Here is a 27140-nt window from a genome sequence, read left to right as displayed (position 1 = left end):
GAGCGCTGGAAAGTAGCGTGCGCGCCATCTCTGATTTATTCTAACGGGTTAGTCAGGTCGAGTTTAGCGTGGGATCACATGTGGGTCGGAGCGACTGTCTCATGCGCTACCCGAAGATCATGAGTCGTGGTCACGTAAGACCGGGGACTGTATGAAGTGGCCTCCGATGGTCATGGCCCTCAAACAGGACGTCAACTTCTTCCTTGTCTCCCACTTATTCCACTAGGTGGGGTCGTGACAGCGAATGTTTCTATTCCATTCTCTTCTATCAGCCGTCATCTCAACACTCACTCCTCTCTCTCTCATATTGTCATTCACACACTCCATCCATGTCTTCTTCGGTCGACCTCTTCCCCCTCTACCTTGCACTACCATTTCCATATATACATACATGCGTGATTACGTGATTTAAGTTTTTAATTTTATTGCTTAGATCGGTGGACGTGCTCATAGATATCAACAGCGTAAATACCAACAACTCACAACGGCCGCCCAATCCTTGAAAACGCTTAGAATAAATTTTGTTTCATTACCACTGGATACCACCACACCACCACATATACCACCTACCTGATGAGTGGTTACTACCGTTCCTCATCGACGTCAGCAATGCCAGGGGCAGAGCCAAACCGCTGCCTACCGTTTAATACTCTCCACAAGCTTCGTTTGAAGGACATGTCACAGCGCTCGGGAAACACCATGGAGGGGAGCTCATTCCAAAACCGGATGGTACGTGGCAAAAAAGATCTCTGGTAATGCACTGTGGATTACCGCAGTGGCTCTAGGTAGAATGGATAAACTCTATTCTGATGGCGGGCGGTGCGATGGTAAAAACGAGTACATAATACATACAGCCTTTTTGTCTACCCAGCCCTTATCAATAATTTTCATAAGATATATACGCTATTTTCTTCCTTTTAACTTTAAAATAAATATGTTTTATAAATTTAAAATCCTCTAATTGTAACGAGTTTTTGTAATACAAAATTGCGGGCCTGGAATTTTATTTTGACGCCCCTACCTTAGACCACGATGAGCTTTGTTGATTTTTTGTATATTACCTTCAACGAATGCTAAAATACAGAAGCTCATAGCGATAGATCAATAAGTGGTTCGGTCAATTGTCGGAACGGACTCGCAAGAACCCAGAACGTTAGAGACGTAAAATTAAAACGATTTATGCATTCCAATATTCGGTGATTACAATTTTTATATATTAACATTATGTAAATAAGAAAGGATATACAAAAATTTAAGATAATTGCTGATAGGGATAATTTCGTCTTAGTGTCATCCCCGAACGAGAGATGGCGCTGATACACTTTCGACAAGCTTGTGCTGTTGGTATATTTACGCATAGTCACCGTGAAAGACGCCCATTTCAACTAGTCATATTAGATAGTGAAATAAGGCCCGCAAGAATTATGAAATTTCGGAATTGCTGGCAGTAAGACAAACAGTTTCTCCGCGCGGGCATCCATACCGTTTGCTTTTGCCGCATCAAATTATTTACGCTGGTAAACTTTGCAATATATTTTTGGCCGCTTCTAAAAACTGTTCGCCGCTTAAAGTCAATCGTGCCTCCCGTTAACCTGCTCTCTTTAAATCCTAACTATTGTTCTAGAAATTTAATTGTTAAAAAAATAAAATAAAACTTGAAAGATCTTTCACGAACCACTCAGCGGTAGATTGTCGAACATTTGAATATCCTTTTTACAGAAACTACAACATCTCGCTAGGATGTAACGAATATAAACATAGATTTAAATGAAAAAACAAAATGGCGTTGGATCCTTTTCGAATCGAAAAAAAAACGACTTCAAGCCGAAAGGTAGAAACTGACTTTTACGAATAAACAAAAATAAACTTTACCAACTTGAATTTAAATGTTAATTTCTTTTAAATAAATTATCGTACATCTGACCTTAGGGTCTTGGCTTTTTTAATATCAAGGCTACAAACATCAGTCTGTAAAATAACGTCGAACTTGTTCTAATGTGTCTTTAAATATAAAATGTCATTATTTAATTTATCGCCTAAAGGTCTTAGGTCTTAATCGACGTGGAAAATTTTATTCATTTAATGTTGTAACTAAGGTGAAATTATTTGGACTATACATCAAGGTAATAAAAATGTTAATTTTGCCTACGCATTTTGAGTTTTCAATACGAATTAACGTATGCTTTACGGGATGCAAGCTGTCTCTTCAAGCACTGGTCACGATGTAGGGTTTGATGAGCGAACTAATCAACAGAGTTTCTCGCCGGATCTTCTCTGGGGGTCGCGATTTCGATGCGATGGTAGACTCAGCGAAGCTCAACTCTTGCTAGGACTATTGTTAACAAATTCTCTCAGGTTGAATCGCGTGAGCTCACCAACCCGTCACACGATACTGGAATAGCCTTTTAGGCTACCAGCGAATAGGTAGTAAAAAAGCGAACTGTAAAATGGTTTTTGGTTGCTTCTCGTCTCGTTTCAAAACGCTTTCGACAAAACAACATTAACGAAACGTTTCCTTAGCGCTTTTAACATTACCACGAAAACGGTAAAGCATTCGAAGCTTTTACAATTACGAGTCGAACATGACCGTGCAGTTCACACTTTAAGCTATCGTTCCGGTAATTGAGTGCTAATTAAAAAGCTTGTTGCAGCTTTTAATTAAAGCTCTATTATTGATTGACCTTTCGGATGTATTTACCAGATGTCGAAGGTCAGTTTTACGATGATTAACGCAAAGGTCGTTTTGTCATCAAACAAGGTTTCTTTGGTGTCTAGTTCCCTGAGAGAATTAATTGCATGGTGATATTGAAAGTTTTTTTTTTCTTTCTTTTCTATGTTAAGAGCTAACGGGGACTATAGTCACATTAATAATACAAGCGTCGGTCTTCATGAGGTCAAACACAATGCAAACGGAATTGCGGCCGAAATAGAAACAAAATGGTTATAGCCAGCAATCTTGAAACATAGACGAATGAAGCGGTAGCTTCCGTTAATGTCACTGTTAATGCTCTAATAACGATTATCACGAGTTTCGTATATACAATTCTGTAAACTTCGGGGAGAAAATAATTTGTTACATAGAAAACGTGCCCGCTGAGTTTGTTCCGCAGGACCTTCTCAAGACCTTGCAGCCGTTGTAATTATACCTTAGAACTCATATCTCAAGCTAGGTGACGGCATTTACATTATAGATGTCTATAGGTTCCGGTATCCACTTAACACCACTAAGCTATAAAAATAGAGTCTAAAATAGTGGTAATAAAAAAACGGACGTTTTAATTATGTGCACGATCATACCAACAGGCAAAGTGAATATTGAATGATTTGAAATTGATCTGACTGGGACTGACCTGCGTGTTGGCTTGGAGTAACGCCGCTCCGTTGGCACTGACAATGCCATTGTTGCACTGGGCGCGCGGGACGCACACGTAGCCCTGCCCGGCGCAGGTCTGCTGTATCTCCCCTCCATTATCCGGAGTGATAACGTTCCCAGTACTCTGGAATGCTTCGTCGACGCTCTGGGCGTTCTGTTCGTATTCGTATCCACCACCGTTCTGCGCGTTTTGGATGAGGTTCACGTTGGACCCGGCCGTGGAAGCAGAGAACGGTCTAGGCGAGGACCCAGTGTAGCCGAAGCCATTTTGAGTGCTGCCGGCAAAGGCGTTTTGGGCGAAACCTTGGCCAATTTGGCCGCCGCCGATGCCCTGAGCGCCGGTGACGCCTTGCCCACCTCCGATTCCTTGACCCAACCTAACTCCTCCGTTTAAAAACGGGTTGCCGGACACATCAAGTCCCCCCGAGCTGCTGTAAGTGGAGGAAGACTCAAATGCCGAAGATTGGAAGTTGTTGGTCGGCTGTCCAACAGCACCGGCGCCAGCAAAGCCAGAACCCAGCTTGGAGAAGTCACCGTTCAGGAATGGGTTCCCGGCCAAATCAATTCCACCACCCGTGGCGCTGGTGTAGCTAGAACTCGCTTTGCTGAACTTCTCGAAGCCTCCAGTGTTCTTGAAGGGGGAGTTTTGATTCATCCACCAGAAGGGACCGTTGTCGGGTATTTTTCCCTCGATGAGTTTCCCGAACGTCCCGGCTTGGTGGAAAGTGAATTCCTTGGATTTGTCTAGAGCGGCCGCATTCTTGAACGACTCAACGTCCCCGAATTTCTCGACGACTTTTCCGTCCTTCAGCTTAATACCAGCGCAGCCTTTCTCCGAGGAGCAGCCTTCGAAAGACTGCTGTGTGTGGACTTCACCAGGCAGGTTCTTGATGGCAGCCAGAACGTCTGTAGGGGAGCTGAGCTTGAGGTTTTGCGTACATGTGGTGCAACGTTCTATCCTCGCTTGAGGTTCGCTTTCTTCGGCCTCAAGTACTGGCTCATTGGCTTGGGGCAGATCCTTGACATCTTCAATGTTCTCGGGGTGGGCTTTGATTGCCAGTATCAAGCAGGTCACCACTATATAAAATAGTGGCTTCATTTTTCTGTAACAAAAAAGAAGTAGGTTAGAGATGTGGTGTTAATCTAAACTCTTTTCTCCTCATTATAGGGGGAAATACGGAAAAACCTTTCATGGTGGAATTCATTGGCAATATTCCAGTTTCATAAGACCAGTGACCGCGTTGATGTTTAGATCAATATTTTTTGTCCTAATTTATTATCCAAACTGCTTTTTTCTCAATTACTGTTTATTCTCGTGTTGATAGGTTTAATTTTACAGTTTCCGACAAAATGTTATATAGTTTTAATCATCACGCAATTTGTGACGCGTTTGTAATATGGGCTGTGATGACCACTTAACTCCCGTTAGACAGGCAGGTCAATTACGCGTTGTTGCCAAAAAAAAAAATGTTAGAAAATACATAGAAAATATGGTGACAAAATCGTTTTCTAGTATTCGAATTAAGGTGCAGTTTGGCAAATTATTTAAACTAACTTCACGTTTAGAACTGATAGATCAGAACGAGAGGGAAAATAACATCATAACTCCAAAATAAATAAATACTGTATTTTCCATTAAATTGGTTTGTGTGTACATTCGTTGAACAGCCGATACCACATCCCTAGAATTGTTGAGAATATTCCACAAAAGTCGAGTATTATGTGTTTCCGCTATCTGACAATAGATGGCATTGTACTTGTCGAGCGTTCTAGATGCTACTAGATCCTTCGGTATTCATTCGGCTATTCGGCGATAGATGGCGTTACTCTTATCGGTGTAACAATAATATTATGTAAATATTAATACCCACACAGGCCTAATGGATAATAAAAAATATATTTAAATTTTGAATTTTATATTATATTTATTTAATACTAGTACCTACATAATCTAGTTGAATGTTTATTTTACTAATAACATCTTAGTAGACCGTACAATGTTCAAACAGAATTACCCTAAAATTTGTAATTCAAATCATACGCGTTTTAGAATTGTTTGCGCGCCAACTGGATTCCGTCTAATTTGGACGTGTGTTCTGACATGGCAACACAAATTCGCGTCTCAAACGAGGCATCTATGGACTTATTTTAACAAAAAAAATATAAACTATAAATACGTAATGAAAGTTTTTTTTTTTTTATTGCTTAGGTGTGTGGACACGCTCACAGCCCACCTGGTGTTAAGTGGTTACTGGAGCCCATAGACATCTACAACGTAAATGCGCCACACACCTTGAAATATAGTTCTAAGGTCTCAATATAGTCACAACGGCTGCCCCACCCTTCAAACCGAAACGCATTACTGCTTCACGGCAGAAATAAGCGAAAAATATATCTTACGATCTTTTAGTTACGAGTATCAATTTAAACTTATCAGGGTATACATGAGCTTATAACTCATCTTGCATTACCAAAGTTTGCGCCGTGAAATGACCTTGAAACGCAAGCAAACCTAGACGCTAAAATTTATCGAAGCTCACAACTACAGGCAAAGCAACTGACTCAAGTAACACGGACATCACTGCTATAAAACAACATGATTCTATTCGCATTTAATAGAGCAGTTTCGGTGTTTTAAAGACGTCGTTTGATAGCTCCGTGGGCGATCAATGATGATCAATTTGGAACATGTTCGCTGAGAACACGACCCGCATAGCAAACGGAAGACAGGACTGGCCTTGATCTTTGCCGAGGATTTTTTTGTCTTAAATTCAATTCACTTTAAATATATTTGCACGTTCGCATTTGTTTTTCGTTCACAGCTCATACACTTATAACGTCTCGTTTTGTTAAGAATGGAGCAGCGTGCTTAGTGCCTGTTTTTTAACGTTCTCGATAGCGTAAAAGTTAACTCAAATTTGTATGTGGTTGGAATAGCGGCCCTAGCGGCAGAAGTAGGCAACCGTTCCGACTCCATACAAATTCGAGTTAACTTTTACTCTATTGAGAACGTAAAAAAGCTCTCACTAAGCACACTGAACGGCTTTTGGACACTGTCAATATCTTTGTTAAGCATTTGACTGGTTCGGGGCCTTTTCTTTCCCCATATGAGACAATTCTTGAGACGTCTAATATATAAGCTACAAGCATTGGAGTCAGTACAGGAAAGGGGCGTTCGGATTGTCGATAATTCCGTTCTTTTTTTTATTTATTGCTTAGATGGGTAGACGAGCTCATAGCCCTCCTGGTCTTAAGTAGTCACTGGAGACCATAGACATCTACAACGTAAATAACCACCCACCTTGAAATATAGTTCTAAGGTCTCAATATAGTCACAACGGATACCCCACCCTTCGAACCGAAACGCATTACTGCTTCACGGCAAAAATAGGTGGGGTAGTGGTACCTACACGTGCGGACTCACAGAGGTCCTACCACCAGTAAAACTTACACTTACTTATTACTTACTTACTTACTTACAGATCGCTTAGAAAACCTTGACTCAACGAACGATCTAGGAATCTTTTTTATTTTTATTGGTTTAAGGTGGGAGAACTCACAGCCCACCTAGAGATTAATGCGACAACATTAATACCGTCACCGATCTTGAGACACTGCTTCTAAATCTCAATTCTGTAGGACAACGCCTGCCCCATCTTTCAAACTGCAAGAGATTACTGCTTCACGGTAGAAATAGACAGCGGCACCTACTTCTCCAAGCTCATGAAACGCCCTACCACAAATAACCTTCACTTTGCTCTGTCGTCGCATGTTCCAAGGAGGTGTGCTCCCAGGATCTTTACTTATCGCACCACCAATCACTGGACAAGAACGCCTCAATCATTCACGGTCCGATCTCAGACAATTCTCTTCACGAAAGCTCCTGATTGTCAATACATTTTCATCTTCAAACGAGCCTCAAAATATTCCTATTGGCTACGTCGTCACTCTTACAGCGATCATCCGTCAAATGCATTAAAAAAAAATAAAGTTACTTCATCCAAACACAGCAGAGTAGAAACTGTGAGAATTGCTCAGATATCCACAACGCATCACGCAGTCGAAGGTTGAACTAACAAACACTTAACATACCTATTGGGAAATCAATATACCAAATGTTTCTGTTTTGTAATATTGAGTTGTTTTTTTTTTATCTCGTATTGGATCAAAGAAAATTCTTAGGTCACCGATCTAAGTTGAATCGATAAGAACTGAGCTGTAAACGCCTAGAAATAAGAGGCATAATCGATCGATTTTAAACACACAAATTCAACATTTCTAAGGATATTTCTTTCTAATGTATATTTTATTTGTTCACCCACTTTGTCGTATTTAAATAATAGCTCGGATAGGTTTCTAGAATTTATTAAACTTTACTATATTGAGACACAAGCAATCGGTAGAAATGGTGCTGCAGCAATGGAGGGAAAATGTAATGACACAGACTATACCGATAAAAGATATAGACTCAAAAGTTATTATGCTCGTACATATCATTGTGCGATGTGTCAGCGTTATAAGTATTGAATATTTTAATTAAACCAATCTTTCATATCGTGGACGCGTCGTAAGCGCTTAAATAGTATCTGAGATAAATCTTAATAGACAAATAGACCGAATTCCACAGAATAAAACGAGAATATAATCAGCGTAGTCGAAAATAATTGCATTATTAAGGATAGCACACAAATTACCGGTCAACTCTTCATAAAATTTAAATAGGGTCGCATTTGTAGCACCAACTTTCACGTAACAAATCGGAAAACCTTAAAGAATCATTAAAAAGTTTTTAGGTAACAACACACACAAAAAATGCAATCCAATTTATAACTTCTGCTTTTCTGAACTCTTTTTTTTATTGCTGAACTCACAGCTCCCCTGGTGTTAAGTAGTTACCGGAGCCCATAGACAACTACAACGCAAATGCAGCCACCCACCTTGAGATATAAGTTCTCAGTACAGTTATAATAGTCAGTTATAGTCGTCTAAAATTCAAAGTGAAATTTAATTGCCACTATCAACCTACACATGAAGCAAAAAAATGTTTATTTGAATTTACAGTTTACTGAAGCGTTTCTATTGGTTCTAGATTATTCTAGAGTAGTTGACAACTAATTTTGGAGAGGCAAACCGATCTACCTTACGTTGTCGTCCCACCTATAACAGTATAAATGCGAAAGTTTTTTAGTATATTTGTTGCTCTCTCAAAAACTATTGGACTAACTGTGTTGTAACACAATGCGCGATAGCTCATACATCAGATTAGCACGTAATCACTTTGAGATTGCGGCACGACATGAAAACCCTCTTATCGTGGCCGCCGGTAATTACATACCCGATCCTGTGGACCGAATGGTAAACAGTCGACGTCGCTCTAAGCACGTCATTACAGATCCTCCCGATCCATTAACGGTGCTTTTAGGTAACTCAAGCACTGGTAACCGTCCTTGCCGAACCCGTCGCTTGCGACGAAGGGCTCGAGTAAATTAACCCATAGACACAGCCCACTGAGTTTCCGGCCGGATCCGATTTTAGATTCTGCGAAGCGCTGCTCTTCCTAGGGTCAGTGTTAGCAAAACTTCCGGCTTAAGCCCTGAGAGCTCACCTAGACGCTAGGGTGAAGCTGAAATAGCCTCTCAAGGCTATCAGCATAGGTAGGAAAAATGTCACGTAAGATAAAATATAGTACGGTCCGCGTAAAACAGATGGCGCGACTGTCGCATTTCTTCGCCTTTTTCGCCTACACATCAGAACTAAACGAGTAGCATATGAGTTAAGATCTAAACTCGTGACTAATAACCTACACTCACTTAGATGGCGCGCGTGGGTAGCGAGGACTAAGAGTGCACACGTAACAATAAACCTGGATCTCCATAGTGAGAGATAAGATATTGTTAGCTACAAAAGAGAGATGCAGGAATCGCATCCACCACTTAAATTTTCGACTATCATGTAGGTCAATGCCCTACGCGCCACCCTGAAGTAATAATGTCGATTTCTGTTACTAAGATACGGCAATGTCTAATGGATTTTGGGAAAGACAAAACCGAACGATCATTTTTTTTTATTGCGTAGACGGTTGGACGAGCTCACAGCCCACCTGGTGTTAAGTGATTACTGGAGCCCATAGACATCTACAACGTAAATGCGCCACACACCTTGATATATAACTTCTAAGGTCTCAAGTATAGTTACAACGGCTGCCCCATCCTTCAATGCTTCACGGCAGAAATAGGCAGGGTGGTGGTACCTACCCTTATGGACTCACAAGGGGTCCTACCACCAGTAATTACGCAAATTATAGTTTTGCGGGCTTGATTTTTATCACACGATGTTTTTCCTTCACCGTGGAAATCAATCGTTAACATTTGATGAGTACGTAATTCATTGGAAAAATTGGTACCCGCCTGAGATTCGAACACCGGTGCATCGCTCAACACGAATGCACCGGACGTCTTATCCTTTAGGCCACGATGACTTAAACGCGCCGCGTAGGGCACCGGGGACCTACATAGGAGTTAGCTAGTTAAAAATTACTAGCATCAGATCGCTTTAGCAATCGCATTTGTAGTTGGCACAATCCTAAGCGCCACGTAGCTTAGGCAGCCGCGAAGTGATATTGCCTTATAGACAAGCCATGTTTGCTATTTGGAAATGGATTTTTTTTATATATATTCCACTGTGGTTTTCGAATGTAATACTAATCATAACAACACTTACTGGTACCTATTTCTACAATAGCGGGTAAATAACAATATATGACAAATATTACTACAAATAAACAAAACAACAATAAAAAAATATAATAACTGTAGATTAATTGGTAAGAAGAAGTCATTAAGTCAAATGTGCAAAGGCAATAAGATGATACGTGAATTTTCAATGCAAAAGTTCATAATGGGTCATTTCACCCGTTATGGTATGTTTAATGGTAAGATTTTGAAGTCGTCGTGGCCTAAAGGGTAAGACGTCCGGTGAATTCGTGTTGAGCGATGCACCGGTGTTCGAATCTCAAGCGGGTACCAACTTTTCTAATGGAATACGTACGTTGGAACAGCTTCTCTTCGTTTGCCGCTAGGGGCGCTGTTCCAACTCCATACAAATTTGAGTTAACTTTTACGCGATCGAGAAGTTAAAAAAGTCGGACTAAGCGCACAGATACCCGCTCATTTGTTTGTTGGCCGATAAAATTTTTGACTTTACGAACTCAATTATTGTCCAAGAGGAACAACCGAAGCAGCTTTGTTTAAACACAAGAATAAATTTTCTCTATTAAAAAAAGGTGAATTGAATGTTAAATGAATCTAAATCTTTTGGTCTCAGTGATTATGGTCGTATTTCGATTACTTAGCGATCACTGCCGCAGTTATGCGTTGTTATATTATTACGTCTAAGTTAATAGTGTAGTGTCGGTAGGTATACTTTTCCTGCGCGTTTCAAACACTATGCAATAATTTGATATGTTTTCGTCTATCACACTAATTGATCGAACCCCCGGTGGCATATCTCGATGCGCATTCAAAGAAATCTTACTTTAATTATACATTTTTAAATATAGCAATATAGTTTTTGTATTAAAAAATGGATGCACGTGAAAGAAGTGAAACATCTCTTGTGGTGTGTAAGTACTGTGGTTTTCTTCGTTTTTCATCGTTAAATCTAAATTCTCTTGTAATCGGGAAAGATGTGTATAAGAGAAACGACCTCTTCCCCCTTTTTTATAATTTTAAATTACATATAGATTTTTTCTTTAAATCATTCGTTAATAATAAAATATAAGTAATATATTACTGCCATCTACAGGAGAAATGAGAAACTAATAAAAAGCCATCTAGTGGCCGACGCCCGTAAACAGAATTTGTATAAGAGAAACGACCTAGCTTGCTTTCTCCCTCTGTCCACGGTCGAGTGGTTCGCGAGACGCTCTGTCTATTTTCTCACTCTCGCTCTTCCTAAATTGTATTTTTTCTCTCAAGCGGTAACGAATTTGTCGCAACTTACATTTTACTCTCATTTATTAAGTTTCAATTAAAAATAATCCGGTAGTAGTTCCTCTAAAAAGGCGATATAAACAAACAGTGCAGCAATACTAAACCGCGCCTGCCTGAGCCCTACTGCCAGTGACATTAGCATCGTTAAAATTATGGAATTCAACGGAGAAAAAACAAGTTAAGCGAGACGAGCGGTCGTCCTTACGCAACACTAGTGAAGGGGCCGTGTCGATAAAACTTATCGATATTATGATAATATCGTTTGTTGTGTACAACATTCGTATCCTGCAGTATTGTTGGTATATCGACGTTCATTGACAATTAGTGTGTAGATTAGGCTAGAATTTAACATATTAACAAAGAATGAATAGCAGTTGAAACTCACTTCGTCATGGCGTAGCCTTTTCTTATGGATGTACAGAAAAACCTTAAGAATTTAAAACTTAGATTTAAATATATTTTTTCTTAGACGGAACCACTTAGCTATCTGTTATTTAGTGAAAAGATTAGTTGAGCTTTGCACTGTTTAATACTAGTGTTTAAAATATTATTTGAAAAAGAGCTTAAAGGTTTTAAATGTTTTTTTTTTTCTTATTTATATTACAGAAAACTAAATTAAGTATTTTATTGTTTATTTAATCTGGAGTATACCACATCAATAACATATCTCTTATTTTATGCATATAAATGCCTAATCAATAAAAGTCTATAATAAAAGTTATTACGTAAATGTTTTGTGAATTTGAATCTTTAACCCTTTGCACTCGAGAGGTGAGTGTCACTTACCCCATGATTTAATTACAAACGACAAAAAGAACGTTGAGAACAGATATCAAAAACATAATAATATATCAATTTAACAAATAAAGAGCGCATCGAATAAAGCTGTGAGCAAGAATCATCTCTCGGGTTGAGGTATTAAATAATATGGTCAACGACACTCTACTTCTTTCTTTTATGATTAAGAGATTACTGGTAGCCCAGAGGCATTTCCAGTTTCACCAGGACAGGGGGGCGAGCAAGAGCTCAGCCAGGAGGGGTGGAATTTTCTAACTGCTACCAAAGCGCCTCCAAAGGAGATCTAACAACTCAAGAGAAGCTGCTTCGCGAATCTACTACCGGATCGGAATCGCGACCCGCTGAGAAGATCCGGCGAGAAACTCGGCGGGTTGATGTTTAGGTTAAGTTGCACGCCGAACTCTTAGCCGAGCTCGACGAGTATGGTTACCGACATTCAACTCTCGGGTGAAAAAGGATTAAAACGTTATACTGTTTCTTCGTCATGGAAGATGTTCCTTAACATGAATTAAGTACGTATATAATTAGAACAATGTGTAGCGCTTGACAGGATTCGAACACCGACACATTCGCGTCCCTTAATACGATTATAACTACCAGACTTCTTATGTTTTAGTCCACGGCGACTTGTAGTATTTGTGAGAACAGCATGGGGATAATGTTTCAGACACTCTATCTTAAGACCGGCCCGTTAGAAACCTTCCGATCCTTATACTATTGAAGACTAAATCAGTAGTAGGTGATCGGGACGGCCATCATGTGTAATTTTCTTATTTATTTATTTAACTTTATATACAAGAATACAGTGGCGGAGTTAAATGATAAAGCGTTCTCTGTCAGTCAACGAAAACAGCTGTGTAAAGTGCTTCTTTAACTCTATCCGTTTTTAGTTCTATAATTTGTATTTTACCGTTACAAACGCTTACACTAATATTTAGATTTTCGATACTAAAAATATTCAAATTAACTACATTTTATCAGTTTATCTGTATTTTCAATGCTTTTTCTCATTTGAAACTGCTTATGTTGTGCTTATTTTAAACGCTATGCTTATTTCGGTACTTCTATCTACAACAGAGTGAATGGTACTAAAAACCGTATACTATGCGTTTCTTTCGAAGCAGAAAGAGCTACATTTCTCAAAAATTAACACAAAGCTTACATAATACGTAAATATGTTACTGATTGGCAAAATCAGACATTAATATGTGTCATTTAAAATTGCTATGCGGCAACATGGTATAGTTATATAAAAAGCACATAACTTAGAATTAGTTACACAAAAAGGACAGGTCTATTTAAATTAATGTTAAGAACGTGACCTCTTAGGTCAGGATTGTGTTAATAAAACCTGTATCGAAACTAATCTAAAATCAGTTTGAGATGAAATCAGATTTAATGAGCTTTTTAATTAAAATTAGGATATTTCTCGCTAATCATTTGTCCTCGAAGATGTGGTCGTATGACCCATTTGATTGTGAATAGCCACAATAGTTCCTGGACAAAGTCACAGATATAGGCAAATAGCTATACTTACCTCCCACTAACGACTCCTTTGAAGAAGCTAAGATCATTAGATATAATTTTAATTTTATTTAGTTTAATGTATATAAAATGTGTTTAAAAAATATTTCGTCTAAAAACCAAAGCAAATACGCTTAGACAGAATGCCAAATTAGTAATTTTTTTTTCATTCCATTTATATTAATCAGGACTCGGTCATTGTTCTGATCGAACCCGTCGCTTGCGACGAAGGGTTCGGCGAATAAATAAACCTACAGACACAGCCCACTGAGTTTCTCGCCGGATCTTCTCTTTGGATCGCGTTTCCGATCCGGTGGCAGATTCTGCGAAGCACGGCTGGTTTGAGCCCCGTGAGCTCACCTACTAGCCCGACGACGCTGACATGGTCTCTCTAGACCATCAGCTTAGGTAGCAAAAAAAAGGATATTAGAGCGAAGTTCTAAAATTATTTCCATTCTGATAGGTATGATAATGCGTGCGAAATTTTTCAAGTTAATCGAACGCTTTCAATGGTAGTGTAATTGTTGATTGTTTAATATGATTTCCTTTGTGATTGGGATTTGTTGTTACTTCCTTACATTAAAGGTTGGATTGGTTTCGTTATCGTGTCATCTTGTTCTTTAGTTGTAAGGAACATTGTGTACTTAGCACATTTTTGTCCTGATTAGTTGTGCGCGCATGACTTGCGTTACAAGCCATTTTGTTTTTACTTTTTGTTGTTTATTGTGTATCTTTTCTTTTTTAGCTTGTAATGTGTATTGTGTGCCTAATAAATAAATAAATGAAAAGTAAATGACGTTAAAGACTATGTTACATACAAAGAAAACTACATATTTAATATTAGCAAAGTGATAAGATAAATTTCTTGTTAAAGGACATTTTCCTTAGATTTAGCGTCTAACATATTGGAATGAACCAGCTAAGTCTATATACGCTAATACGTGACTAAATTGAACTATGTGCTTAGAGTTTTTTAACGCTCTCGATAGCGTAAAAGTGAACTCAAATTTGTATTGATATTGTAAAATAAAAACAGATATAGCTATTCGAAACGAGAATAAAGTGAATATGCCACTCCATTGTGCAACAAAAGAGAGCAACAAAATAATTAGGAAGGAAACTGTTATCGTCTCTGAAGGCCCACCAAAACTATTTTATAAAGTGACTTAGCTATTTCAGATTTCGGAAAGGCTAATACGTAATTTACACCTCCATCTTGTCGAAAATCTGTATATTTTGCAAAGAATTGTTGTCTCAAATCATCGTTCCGCGCACTTTCCATCATAAAGTGGAAAGCATCTTCCACTACATCATTTTTTATATTTTAATATAAAATGAAAAATGTGAACTGAAAAAATATATTTTTATCGATAAAAAAACAACATGTCCCGTCCCTAGCCGTTTATGTAATTGGAAACTAGTTTCACAAAAGGTGTCATCGCCGGACAGCGCGAGTCTGATAATAAGTGTGTCACCTCGACTGAGGCTATGATGTACTGGATTCAAACACTGGCTGTATATAGCTCTACCTATATTTAACTCCTCAATATATTTCCGTGTTTAGGGAGCCCGTGGACAGCAACAATGTAAATGCCACCATCCAGAGATGTGAGTTCTAAATCACTGTTCTATAGTATATCAGCACACTGGATTTCTCGTCGGATTTCATCAGTGGGTCGCGATTCAGATCCGGTGGTAGATTCAGCGAAGCACTGCTCTTGCTAGGGCTAGTGTTAGCAAATTCTCTCAGGTTGAGCCCGTGATCTCACCTTCGGGTGTAACTTGAATAACTCTTTAGACTACCAGCGAATAGGTAGGGGGTTTCACCAGGACAGGTGGGCGAGCAAAGGCCAGTAGGGGTGGGATTTGCTAACAACAGCCCGAGCGCCTCCGAAGGAGACCAAACTACTCAAGAGCAATTGCTTCGCGAGTGAATCTACTACCGGATCCGAATCGCGACCCGCTGAGAAGATCCGGCGAGAAACTCAGCGGGCTGATGAATGGTTAAAAAAAGATAGTATACCAGGTGCCTTGCTCTACTGCTTTGCGGCAGATTTAAGCAGAGCGGTGGTACCTACCCGTGCTGGATCACAAGACGTTCTACTAGAAGTGGATATTTTTTTAAACGATACAAAATATTTCGTTTCGATATCACGCAAGCACATGAGTTCTCGATCGTGAGTGGTGAGTGTGGGTAGGTGGAATTAATTCGAATAGCATTAGTATGCTATTGGCCCTTACAAGTCACATTTGAAAAACATAGCTAAACTAGAATATACCTAAATCTATTTTTTTATTGATTGATGGGTGGACGAGCTTACAGCCTACCTGGTGTTAAGTGGTTCCCGGAGCCCATAGACATCTACAGCGTGGATGCCACTACCCACCTTGAAGTATAAGTTCTAAGGTCTCAGTATAGTTACAACGGCTGTCCCGCCCTTCGAACCGAAACGCATTACTGCTTCGCGCTAATCTCAGGAACTACTGGTCCGATTTAAAAAAATATTTCAGTCTATTTTTTGCCTATTTATTGAGGAAGGCTAATAAAGGCTCTATAACATCACGCTAAGACCAATACAAGCGGAGCACGAATAAAGAATGTTTAAAAATCGGGTTTGTTTTCCCTTTTGAGAGCTTCCGCTGCGTGCGCTGCAGAAACGGTTAAAGTTTCGCTAAAATAATGTATGGCAGAATTGTTTCCCTTTAAAAAATCTAAAAAAAGTCCGCCACAACATGTCTACATGTTAAAGTTGACTCACTATAACGTGTTTTATGCTAACCAAATTTGTTCTAAAATAAAGCATTATTTAATTTTGTGAACTATTCCACGCGGACGAATTCGCGGGAAAAAGCTAGTAATAATAATAATAATAATTATTATTATTTTTATTTATTTCTCTCTTAAAGGTATAGTACAAATACAAATAGAAATTAACCTTATAATTTATTTGGTAAGCCTTTGAAAGAACTGAAGTCTGTACTAGGTTCAAAGACCTGTATTACTGATCTCCGGGCTCCCTCCTTCTTAAGATAGATTAGGTTAGGTTAAGTCGTCGTCGCCGCCTGCCGACCAAGTGACCGACTGAAGTATAGTAACAATAGTATGAATGGGTATGATCGCTTCGGATAAAAATTCCGAATTATTAGCCCGCAAGGGTTCCACATGCATGAACCATGTCGAATCCAAATTTGGAATATCTGGTACGCGACACGAATATCGGGGACCGCGAATTCAAGAAATCGGTTACAACATTTTGAACCCTGAGGTCGTGAACTCAGGGGTCAAATTATTTTATTTTTTTACACAGCTATACAAAAAAAAAGATGTATTGAGCATTATATAGAACGTGTTAAGGTCGTTTTTAACGTAACATCCAATTAATTAGAGGCTTAATTCTTTGATAGCTGTTTGCATAACAAAATCAACAGAATAAAGGTCACGTTGTTATTGCAAAGGAAACTATAATTTCTATATAAAACGAATAAAGGCGATTTTTCTTCTATTGAATAGCTCAACAGACGACCTTTTATATTATTCTGCTCGTGGATTAATCTTATTGACAACATGTTAATATCATTGGATCTTTTGTCAAGTTATATCGAAAAAAAAAAAAAATTATAATGTTTATATGCTATTATTAAAATCGCTTTATGAAATCTTTATACGGAATTAGGAAGTTTCTTTGTTCGCTTATTGGTTAATTGCGTGATCAATAAATACAATGCCCCGTCCTGTGGTTGGGTGTGGTGTGATGAAATGCTGCTTCGTGGTTTGAAGACAAATCGACTTGTAGAGAGCGACACAAGCAATAACTCCATACTACCTGGAGCAACTGCGGTCATCGGGACTTTTTTGCCACGTACCATCCAACTATGGAATGAGCACCCCTCCACAGTGTTTCCCGAGCGCTACGGCATGTCCTTCTTCAAACGAGACTTGAGGAGAGTATTAAGCGGTAGGCAGCGGCTTGGCTCTGCCCCTGGCATTTCTGAAGTCCATAGGCGACGTTAACCAATCACCATCAGGTGGGTCATGTGCTCGTCTGCTCACAAGGGCATAAAAAAAAATCGTCACCATCATCAGCCTATAGCAATTCAATGCTGGACATAGGTTCTCCAATAGCGCGGACCACAATCCTCGGCTTCTCTCATCCAGCCCTTACCACCCACCCTGCATAGATCGCCACCCCACCGAGCCTAATGGCATCCTGGACTCAAACTGCCAATCCGCGGTCTCCGCTCAAGAACCAGTTTATCCCAACAGTTATCCGTTCTCCGGCAACTCTTTATCCTTTTTTTTTATTGCTCAGATAGTTGGACGAGCTCATAGGCCACCTGGTGTCAAGTGGTTATAGAAGCCCATAGACATCTACAACGTAAATGCTGCTACCGACCTTGAGATATGATTTCTAAGGTCTCAGTATAGTTACAACGGATGCCCCACCCTTCAAACCGAAACGCATTACTGCTTCGCGCTAATCTGCTTCACGGCAGAAATAGGCGGGGTGGTGGTACCTACCAGTGCGGACTCACAAGAGTTCCTACCACCAGTAAATCAGTACCCTATATAAACGCAACGGGCCGTATTCGCGTAGATCGCGGATATAATAATTATAATCAAAAGAATACCATAAATAGAATTACGCGTGGGATCTACATAAGGACATATAAATTCATTCAATTGCCACAAGGTGGATCGATGACCTATTGAGGTTCGCTAGGATCCGCCGGATGAAGGCAGCGTAACATCCGTCCTTGTAGGGGGATCTATGTGGGTTGAAAGATAGCTATCAATTCAGAATGCAGTTCTGTACTGAATTGGCGCGAAACACAAATCTGGCTATTACAAAACAAAAAATTGGTTTAATCTATAAATAAAAAATCTAGACGTGTGTTTTATGTATGTTCTATAATATGGACTTGGAAATGGCTTCAATGAAATTATCATGAAATCCCACTGAGTTTCTAGCCGTATCTTCTCAGTGGGTCGCGATTTCGATCCGGTGGTAGACTCTGCGAAGCACTGCTCTTGCTAGGGCTAGTGTTGCTAAATTCTCTCAGGCTGAGCCCGTGAGCTCACCAACCCGCGCGTAGCTGGAATAGCCTCTTAGGCTACCAGGGAATAGGTTGGGAATAAAAATAATGGAATCCTCCGATCGGATCAAAGTGGATACAAACATCGGCCAACACATCTGACTGGTTTCGACTACAAATAAATCACTAGCTGATACATATAACACAAGAGCCATTCTGACTCACTGAGTACCGAGTAAAAATTTAGTAACAATGTCGCGCGGAGCACAACTTCTTCTTATTTCTTCTTTTTCGTTTCCTTATCCCACTTTAAGAGCGGTTGTCTCTCTTAGTTCTTTTTTTTTATTGCTTAGATAGGTGGACGAGCCCACAGCTCACCTAATGCTAAGTGGTTACTGGAGCCCATAGACATCTAGAGCGTAAATGCGCCACCCACCTTGAGATATAATTTCTAAGATCTCAGTATGGTTACAACTGCTGCCCCACCCTTCAAACCGAAACGCATTACTGCTTCACGGCAGAAATAGTCAGGGCGTTGGTACCTACCCGCGCGGACTCACAAGAGGTCCTACCACCAGTAAAGTCTCTTAGTTTATTTACGCCTAGAATTATCTTGAGTTGTCACACTGCCAAGTTGTCCTCATATTTGTCTAACATCTGCCCGGGAGCTACCATGTGCCTTGGAGAGGGACTTTTTCCTTGGTTTTTTTCAGCCAGATCCAGGGCCCGGCGATTGGCATGGTCATTATCCCTGTCCATCGCGTGTCCGTATCGTTAAAGACGACGCTATGCGAGCTTTTCAATTATTGGACCAACTCAATTTCTCATACACAAACGTTTTTAACTATTTTAATGTTAAATAGATATATTTTCCACACCATGGCTTTTTTTTTTTTCTATGTAACTACGGGATTCCCAAAACGTTACGTTTAAACACCATCGTGATTTGAATCCGGTTGCGTTTGGTGTTATGTTAATTTTATGCTAATCGAAAACCTTGGAGCGTCGCTTAATGACTCCCGTCTGAATAAAGTTTTTAATATACACGAATCGTACGTAAAATTCGATTATATCACTCAACAGGATTAGCTTTGAATAGATTTTGTATTCATCTCGTTTACTAGATACCTTTAAACTACGATCAAACAGATATCAGAAACCGCTGGGTCAACAAAGCGATCGCGAATCAATATTAATATTGGCACGCAATGGATTAGGAATAATCGCGCGATCGTTAAACTTGCGTGCTACATTTTACTTTGCTTTAGATTGCGCGCTTGCGTAATACGAAGCTACCAAACATAATTCTGCTTGAGTTTAAAATAGTTTTCCGTTTATATTGTTTTTATTGTCATATAGTCATCAGTCATATAGTCTCCCATCTTGAGATGCGATACGATTATCTCGTTGTTCATAACGGCTGTTTGACTCTTCAAACTGAATCGTTGCGGTAGAAGCAGACAAGAACTTATAGACCAAATGAAATGTTAATTAGGCTAATTAATTACACTTAAATGACGCGGCAATGTTTAAAAATCAGAGCTTAGAAATTCAGTAGCAGATGATTCTGGTAATTCTGTTCTAAGCTATTAAAAGGAGAACTAAACATATATTATTTTATTCGCACTGATATAGATAACTAGCCGTACTCACCCGCTTCGCTGGGCATATAAAATTAACATTATTTTTTATTGTCATTATTATTAGGGAGTCCAACACTCATATAAATATTAGCCTATCCATTAAGTACATGTATTTTCTACACGCATACCAAGTTTCAAGTCAATCGGATGCATGGTTCAGTAGTTATAACGGAACATCCGCAAAAACCATTGTAGATTTATATATTAGTATAGATAAGACCTATCTAGGTGAAGATTTCCCATGAATATCTTTTTATATATGACTATTTATGTACGTCTAATCAAAAGCAAAGATAATCAATTGTAATTTTGCAATTTAATACCACTTTTTTTTTTTGTAATTTTATGTATATCATTATGGACTTTTCGAATATTTTACAGTTTGCGTGGTCAGAAGCAGTAATGCGTTTCGGTTTAAAGGGCGGGGCAGCCGTTGTAACTATACTGAGACCTTAGAACTTATATCTCAAGGTGGGTGACGCATTTACGTTGTAGATGTCTATGGGTTCCAGTAACCAATTAACACCAGGTAGATTGTGAGCTCGTCCACGCATCTAACCAAAAAAAAATAAAAAAAAAATGCCGTGAAATAATTTCTTTTCCGGGCTCCGAAACATCGATCAGATAAAACAATCGCGCCGATCGCTAACTATTTAACGCCGATACAAGGAGCCCGTGCCTTCAAATCCGATGTTTACATAAACGAGTATTGAACGTGTCCGGGTGATGTCACCATTTGCGTAACAAGGAATTCCACAAAGAAAAAAAAAAAAACATCGATTTTACGCAACGGCTTAGTGACAATGTGTGTGTGCGATATGAGAAGTCATCGAAGAAGATAAGTGGCCAGAGAAGCCCGCAGGCTTGGCTTGAGGCTGAAGTCTAGAACCGATTCGACTATCACAAGATACATTTCTAGATTCTTTACTGCTGGTAGGACGTCTTGTGTGTCCGCGCGGGTAAGTACCACCGCCCTGCCTATTTCTGCCGTGAAACAGTAATGCGTTTCGGTTTGAAGGGCGGGGCGACCCATTGTACTCTTAAAACTGTGACCTTAGAACTCATGTCTCAAGATGAGTGGCGCATTTACGCTGTAGATATCTATGGGCTCCAGTAACTAAGCAATAAAAAAGTAAAAAAAAAATTCTATGTTCCGAGCAAAGAATAAGAATCTAGAATTCAAATACCAGATTAATCTTCAAATTAAAAACGTCATTTTCAAACGAGGCCTTAATGAGTCCTCGTCCATCAGACAAACTTGCCTGTTAGCCTTCTATGGCAATCTAATACAACATAAATACACGCGTAGCTATTATGAAATAATTCAAATGGTGTTATTTATTTTTTAATAAATGCATACCGCAGTTGTAAGGGCTTGTAGGATTGTAATTTGGTCCGAATGAAAGACATTGCATTTATCCGGGATTAAGACATGCTCGTGTCTGTAGAATTGTAATTCAGATAGAATAAAAGACGCTTCATTTATCCGGGATTAGGATATGCTCGTGCCTACAGAATCGTAATTCAGATAGAATAAAAGACGCTTCATTTATCTGGGATTAGGATATGCTCGTGCCTACAGAATCGTAATTCAGATAGAATAAAAGACGCTTCATTTATCCGGGATTAGGATATGCTCGTGCCTACAGAATCGTAATTCAGATAGAATAAAAGACGCTTCATTTATCCGGGATTAGGATATGCTCGTGCCTACAGAATCGTAATTCAGATAGAATAAAAGACGCTTCATTTATCCGGGATTAAGATATGCTCGTGTCGCTCTCTGGTCTATAAGCTGCGATTCGATCTGTAAATTCGTTTAGACGTAAGATCGCGAACCAGGGAAATGCACTGACTTATTTATTATAGCATATATATCGGCGTTAATAGGGGCATACATGATAAAAACTGATTCTTATATTGATACGCAAAAAGACAAATTAATAGCCATTACAGCCGTAACTTGGAAATGATTTAAAAAAAAAAACACAAATTGTAATAAATAGTCACATAGTAATGTGTCAGGTTTTATGTTACTAATTGAAATTATAAGTAATACTAACAAAATGTACTGAATTTAATTTACTGAAATAAATATTTCATAATAATAATAATAAATAAATCGTGTTAAATAGGAACCGAATTATTAAATTGACCAGACGGTATCAACTCGTACCGAAGAAGTAATAAAACAGTCTATAGTTAAAAACCTAAATTGACGATGGAGAAATAAGAAGCTGCATTAACAATTCTTCTTCTTTTTCTCCACCTTATCCCACTAGGTGGGGTCGGCACGGCTAATTTTTCTCTTTCATTCTCTTATCAGCCGTCATCTCAACACTGACTCTTTTCTCTCTCATATCGTCATTCACACACTCCATCCATGTATTCTTCGGTCGACCTCTTCCCCCTCTAACTTGCACTACCATTTCCATACATCTCCTAGTCACATGCATCTTCTCTCTACGCATCACATGTCCATACAACGCTGCATTAACAATTGCCTTGAAAAATATTGGATATGGCCAATAAAGACGTATTTTGACGTTGTTTTGTAAATGGATAAAAAAATTAGAGCAATCGGTTTTTGCAATCCCCGATCAAGCCCTTATGGCAAGACAGCTCCAATGACGTAAGGAAGGGCAAGGCAATAGCAACCGTTACCATGGCAACCGTTGCTGGAGAACTTAGCCAGGGATTGAGACGAATGACTCTTTATCCGGGGAAATGGAACTGATTTAATGATCACTAGATACCAGATATTCCGCACCCGAAAATGCTGTGAGGGAGTAATCTAAATTCATACAAAATTATAAACGTGAAAGTTGGTTTGTTAGCAAGTTTGTATGTCGAATAATTACTTACAGGTGGTAGGACTTTTTTTTTTTATGATTGATAGTAAGCTATGGTGGCCCGGAGGCCTTTCCGGTTTCACCAGGACATGTGGGCGAGCAAAGGCTCAGCCAGGAGGGGTGGGATTTTCTAACAACTGTCCGAGCGCCTCCGAAGGAGACCTAACAACTCAAGAGCAATTGCTTCGCGAATGAATCTATTACCGGATCGGAATCGCGACCCACTGAGAAGATCCGGCGAGAAACTCAGCGGGCTGATGCATGGGTTAGGTTGCACGTTGAACTCTTTGTCGAGTTCGACGAGTACGGTTACCGGGGTTCCTAAGCCTACTCCTAGTGTTAGCGCTGAAGACGTCTAATGCAAAGGTTATTGGATCTGATGGATCCGTAAGGACGTTGGTAGGACGTCTTGTGAGTCCATACGTGTAAGTACCACCACCCTACCTATTTATGCCTTGATTCGGTTAGAAGGGTGGGACAGCCGTTGTACTGTAAAACTGAGAGCTCAGAACTCATATCTCGAGGTAGGTGGGGGCATTTACGTTGTTGATGACCATGGGCACCGGTGACCACTTAACACCAGATAGGCCGTGAGATCGTCCGTCTATATTAACAATTAAAAATTACACAACAAAATATTAATTTATGTGTGAATAGATTATTTGTGTATGTTATTTTAATACGCAACCTTTTGCTAAAATTCTTAACTAACAAGATAACTGCGGAGCGCGGTTAATTAAATCATAGTTCAAATTAATTTGTCTTGTGATTGCGTCGTTCACACGTTTTCGTGTGTTTTATAATTATGTGCTTTAACGCGTCCAAATAGTCGGAGCGTTTAATGTAAAACTGAACCATTGGATAGTTGTAATAAATTTTTTTATGACTGAAAGATTACTGGTGGCCGAAAGCCTTTCCAGTTTCACTAGGACAGATGGGCGAGCAAAGGCTTAGCCAGGAGGGATGGAATTTGCTAACAGCTGCCCGAGCGCCTCCGAAGGAGACCTAACAACTCAAGCGCAATTGCTTCGCGAATGAATCTACTACCGAGTTGTAATTTGCATATTACCGGTGAGTGTGGGTTGATCCGACCCACTGAGTTTCTCGCCGGATCTTCTCAGTGGGTTGCAATCCCGATCCGGTGGTAGATTCAACGAAGCACTGTTCTTGTTAGGGCTAGTGTTAGTAAATTCTCTCAGGTTGAGCTCACCTGCCCCGCGAAGTTGGAATAGCCTCTTAGGCTACCAATAATTAGATATAGAAAACAAATGTCGATCCCTGCAGTCTGAGTCGGTCCGGGAGACTGTGTGACTTATTTCTGCTACTGCTAACTATATGGTTGTGATCTGGTACCCATTTATTTACTAGGCTTGCTTTGGACATTACCGCCTATCTGGTCCAAGAAAAATGCTGATCGTCAAACGCAAAGTCAAACAATACAGTTGTTATATTGACATCATGAAACAGACGATACCGAACCGTCCGATCGTAAGTTGTCACTGTCGCTAATGGGCAACAACGATGCAAAAATCGCAACCTAACTACGTTTTTGGGATGTTTAGAAAAGTTGGATATTTGCCTACGAAAGTAAAAGGGGATATGATCGGATAAGCAGTCCGCAACGCTAATCAGCATCAGGTGCAAGCTTTTTTATTTATTGCTTAGATAGGTGGATGTGCTCACAGCCCACCTGTTGTTAAGTGCTTACAGGAGCCCATAGACATCTACAGCTTAAATGCGCCACCCACCTTGAGATATAAGCTCTAAGGTTTCAAGTATAGTTACAACGGCTGCCCCGCCCTTCGAACTGAAACGCATTACTGCTTCATGGCAGAAATAGGCAGGGTGGTGGTACCTACCCGTGCGTCACAATAGGTCCTACTAACAGTAAAAAATGATGCAATAAGGCTGCAATTATGCAGTAGCGTCATCAGTACCAGGAGCATAGTTAAGCCTAGACGTTCCTCTGAAGATCCTAGCAGACTTTAAGATAACATTATATTTATATTATATATTATATATAAATATTATATATTTTATTATATTATAATAATAATATTCAAAAGGCTTATGATTGATTGTGAATCAATCAATCATAAGCCTTTTGAATATTATTCATTATCTTTAAACTTGTAAATAGACACGAATTGGACTTGGAAACTTTTCTTAAGCAAGTACAAGCTTTGGTTTGGAGAAATCACCGAATAATAACAATATAAACATTTAAAATATTAACTTTTTTTAATTATAAAGGAAGGATGGTGCCCCGAAGGCCATTCCAGTTTCAGGACAACTGGGTAAGCAAAGCTAGGAGGAGCATATTAACTATTATATTGAAACACATCCCTTATGGAATATGTACGTGTATCTATGGAGTTTGCTTAATTATAAAAGTAATTGACATTACTGAAAGGATTATATAAATTGTCTTTTTTTTTTCAGAGCTGCTAATGTAGTTTTTATTTTGATGCAAGACTACGTTTAATATTATTTTTTATTTATTAAAATTCAGTTCTCCTAAATCAAGATAAATTGACGGTTGCAAATCATATTGTAGACTAGCGACCCGCCCTCGCTTCGCTTCGGAAACATTAAAACACACATGAAACCAAAAAAAATAAATAAAAAAATAATAAAAAAAAGTAGCCTATGTTCATCAGGGACAATGTCGGCTTCTAATGGAAAAAGAATTTTTCAAATCGGTCCAGTAGTTTCGGAGCCTATTCGAAACAAACAAACAAACAAATCTTTCCTCTTTATAATATTAGTATAGAAAATATATACATATTTTGACTGTTCGTATCAAATACTTTTAGTTTAGTTAACACCAGTAGACAAAATACTGAAAACTTTCCACAGCGTTTATTATTACACAACATTTCAAGGGAAAAAAAAAATACGATCGCCTACAAAAGACATCAACGCGTGTCCCACGGAACGCGGATAATCCCGCAAAAAAAAATTAGTCCAGTAACGCAAAAAAAAAAATTGTAACGAAAAAAAAAAAAAAGAAACTCACATGTCGTTATCCGCAACCACACCACACTGATAATCACAACACACTAAACTGTCCACAAGACGGAATTACACTCCGCTTTGGCAATATTTATGCGGGATTCGATATTCAATGTTCACACAACGCCCGCTAGTGTAACGACGCGACAAGCGCTCGCCAACACATCCACTCGCTTTTATAGTAACGTTTATGAAATTGATGCTGCGACCTTGAAGTTTTCATGCGATGTCTCAGCATTAATCATCGGGGGTTTTCGTTTTGTTTCATTGGAGCCATTTTATGGGGATGAAGATCCGGCTGCAATTAAATACGTTGATTGTGATTGTTGTTTTTTTTTTTATTGCTTAAATGGGTGGTGAGCTCACAGCCCACCTGGTGTTAAGTGGTTACTGGAGCCCATAGACATCCACAATGTAAATGCGCCACCCATCTTGAGATATAAGTTCTAAGGTCTCAAGTATAGTTACAACGGCTGCCCCACCCTTCAAACCGAAACGCATTACTGCTTCACGGCAGAAATAGGCAGGGTGGTGGTACCTACCCGTGCGGACTCACAAGAGGTCCTACTACCAGATTATTTGACAAATCAAGTGATTATTGAGCTCAGGATTGATAATTATAATTCGTTTTGGGACATGAGATTTTCTTTTGTTAGTCCCATCAACAAATATATGAATAGACAAAAAATCATTATCCTAATTCGTTAACTTTTTCCTTTTTTTTTGTTAACCTGTTTGCATTTTGTTTTGTCTATAAATAAAATAAAAACGAAAATCTTCGGACACACAAAATTATTCGAAATCTTGAGGTGTGATTCATTTGAGGTCGTGACACGAGTTTCAACACATATTAGGTCAAAGTCTAGTTCAGTACAATTTTCTTCTCAATTAGATATGCGATTTTCCTTGT

General features: G+C 39.2%; 1 protein-coding gene across 1 annotated transcript in view; it reads right to left on the bottom strand.

The window, feature by feature from the left end:
• The window catches only part of LOC114246586 (uncharacterized), a 61090-nt gene extending 34697 nt beyond the window's left edge, over positions 1-26393 (bottom strand). The window contains exons 1-2 of the mRNA XM_089737617.1: positions 26235-26393; positions 3351-4476 (exon numbers count right to left, since the gene is read on the bottom strand). Of these exons, the coding sequence (XP_089593743.1) occupies positions 3351-4472 (1122 nt within the window). The 5' untranslated portion in view covers positions 4473-4476; positions 26235-26393. The remainder of the gene's footprint in view (positions 1-3350; positions 4477-26234) is intronic.
• Positions 26394-27140: the final 747 nt, after the last annotated feature.

The sequence above is a fragment of the Bombyx mandarina genome, chromosome 23, assembly GCF_030267445.1.
Source record: "Bombyx mandarina strain Sakado chromosome 23, ASM3026744v2".
Classification (NCBI taxonomy): Eukaryota; Metazoa; Arthropoda; class Insecta; order Lepidoptera; family Bombycidae; genus Bombyx; species Bombyx mandarina.
This window is presented reverse-complemented; position numbering and strand designations above follow the sequence as displayed.